At 60.6% G+C, this 2,406-nt stretch overlaps 1 protein-coding gene across 1 annotated transcript; it reads left to right on the top strand.

The window, feature by feature from the left end:
* The first annotated feature begins 709 nt into the window (after positions 1-709).
* LOC109757086 (uncharacterized) lies at positions 710-1,159 on the top strand. The gene has a single exon (XM_020315923.1). It carries the CDS (start codon positions 710-712, stop codon positions 1,157-1,159), a length of 450 nt encoding a protein of 149 aa, XP_020171512.1.
* The last annotated feature ends 1,247 nt before the right edge of the window (positions 1,160-2,406 follow it).

The raw sequence follows: 2,406 nt of genomic DNA, 5'->3' as shown, positions 1-2,406 counted from the left end.
GTCGTTATGGCTTGCGTCACAGGAAACTCGCGAGGTGTCCCTTGCCTTGATCTCTCCGCCCCTAACGAGCCAGCCTGGTGAGTCGCTCCCGAGGAGGTCTGTTGTCGTCCGCCTCGCGAGGGTCTTGAATGTTTGTTCGTGAAGATGGGCCGTACGGGGCCGCTGGTGGAGCCACGCCGTGGGCCGCAGGCAGGCAAGTCTGGGGACCCCCGTTCCCAGGACGCCGACATTACCCCCTGGAGATAGTGCTCCATACCCTAACGCCGTGGGGAGGGTCGCCGAATGGAACATTGAACTGCACGCGTTCAAGGTGGAGTTCAGTACTACCCGAATATTCAAGGGTGCAGCCCTCGCCGACTTCGTGGCGGAATGGACTAATGTTCCCTACCGAGAAGTCACTGAGGACCGTTCCCTGTTAGCGGGAAGTGAAGCACCATATGGTTGGGTCATGTACTTCGATGGCGCATTCGCGCGCCAGGGCGCAGGGCCTGGAGCCATCCTCATGTCGCCACCTAGGACAAGCTCTACTATGCCTTGCAGCTCTGCTTCCAGCAGGGCGAAAAGGTCTCCCACAACATCGCAGAATACGAAGGCCTGATCACCGGCCTCTAGGCTGCAGCGGCTTTGGGGGTGAGGCGCCTCACCATTAGGGGCAACTCCCAACTCCTCGTCAACTTCTCCAACGACGCGTACAAGCCGAAGACGGCACATGCAGGCATACCTCGAGGAGGTACGCAAAATTGAGAAACGATTCTTGGGCCTGGAATTGCAGTACGTGCCACGCGGCACGAACAAGGAGGCGGACGACATCACCAAGAGGGTGTCTCGGCGTCTACCTCAGGAGCCCGGCGTCTTTGAGGAGCGGCTCTTCAAGCCGTCAACGGCTCCCCCCGCTGCGGGACCAGCGTCGCCTCAGGAGGAGTTCCCACCAGCACCCCTCTCAGGTGCCCCAGCTTGCGGCCCGACCTCGAGAGCCCGCCTGCTCCTTGCGCTTGAGCCTCAGGAGGGGTGCTGGACTGAGGAATTCAAGGCATACCTACTCCAAGGCACGTTGCCGGAGAAGGAGGAAGATGTAGAGCATGTGGCCCGCCAGGCCACCGCATACTGCATCCAGGACGAGGAGCTCTACCGAAAACAGCCAAACGATGTTTCTCTATGATGCATCTCCCGGGAGCAGGGATGCGAGCTGTTGGCTGACATACATGGCGGGGACTGCGGGTTTCACTCTTCATCGCGCACCCTCGTGGGCAAGGCATTTCACAGCGGATTCTACTGGCCCACATCGCTCAATGATGCCACCGAGCTGGTAAGATCCTATGATGCCTGTCAGTTCCATGCCAAGCAGATCCACCAACCCGCTCAGGGCCTCCAGACCATCTCGCTCTCATGGCCGTTCGCGGTCTGGGGGCTAGACATCCTGGGACCATTCCCTCGAGCGCCCGGGGGCTACCGCTACCTCTACAACGACATCGACAAATTCACCAAGTGGGCGGAGGTGGAGGCCGTCTGCACCATCTCGGCCGGCTCGGCTGTCAAGTCCATCAAGGGCCTCGTGAGCCAGTTCGGGGTTCCTAATCGCATCATCACTGACAATGGCTTGTAGTTCACTAGCAACCTTTTCAAAACATATTGTGCTAACCTTGGGACGCAGATATGCTACGCTTCGGTGGCACACCCATGGAGCAACAGCCAGGCTGAGCGCGCCAACGCATATGTCCTGAGGGGCCTCAAGGCAAGGACCTTCAACAAGAAGCTCGAGGCCCGCGGCAGGGGCTGGCTCGACGAGCTCCAGTCCGTGCTGTCGTCCATCCACACCACCGCGACCAAGCCGACGGGCCAGACTCCATTCTTCCTCATCAATGGAGCTGAAGCGGTTCTCTCTCACGAGGTCAGGAACCACTCCGCGTGGGTCTTGGCATTTGACGAGGCACGCCAGGACGCCTCGCGGGGGATGGACCTCGTGTTGGGGGAGGAACGCCGCCGCCAGGCCTCACTCCGAGCAGCGAGGTACCAGCAGTCCCTAAGGCGGTACCACTTCTGTAGCGTCCGCTCCAGGATGCTCGATGTGGGTGATCTCGTCCTGAGGCAGGTGCTCTCCAGGGAAGCGCTGCATAAGCTCTCGCCCATGTGGGAGGGCCCGTTCAGGATCGCCCGTGTCTCCAAGCTTGGTGTCGCGCCCCTGGAGACGCAGGACGGGGTCCCCATCCAGAACGCCTGGAACATCCAACACCTCTGGAAGTTCTACCCATGAAGCAAGGCCCCACGTCTGTGAAGGTCTCCGCTCGAGACACGCCCGAAGTCTCACGTAATAATGAGTTGGGGCTGTACACGCCCGAAGTCTCCTGAGCGTCGCCCCTATGCTTCATGGGGGCTCCCACCCACGTCCTAGTGGAGGCCCCATGCTCC

The sequence above is a fragment of the Aegilops tauschii genome, chromosome 5 (assembly GCF_002575655.3).
Source record: "Aegilops tauschii subsp. strangulata cultivar AL8/78 chromosome 5, Aet v6.0, whole genome shotgun sequence".
In the NCBI taxonomy this organism is placed as follows: domain Eukaryota; kingdom Viridiplantae; phylum Streptophyta; class Magnoliopsida; order Poales; family Poaceae; genus Aegilops; species Aegilops tauschii.
The sequence above is the reverse complement of the archived record's forward strand: the minus strand, read 5'-3'. Positions and strand labels throughout refer to the sequence as shown.

Bases quoted from the DNA above. Each gene is read 5' to 3' on its own strand.
- LOC109757086 (XM_020315923.1), top strand. From the start codon at position 710: ATGCAGGCATACCTCGAGGAGGTACGCAAAATTGAGAAACGATTCTTG.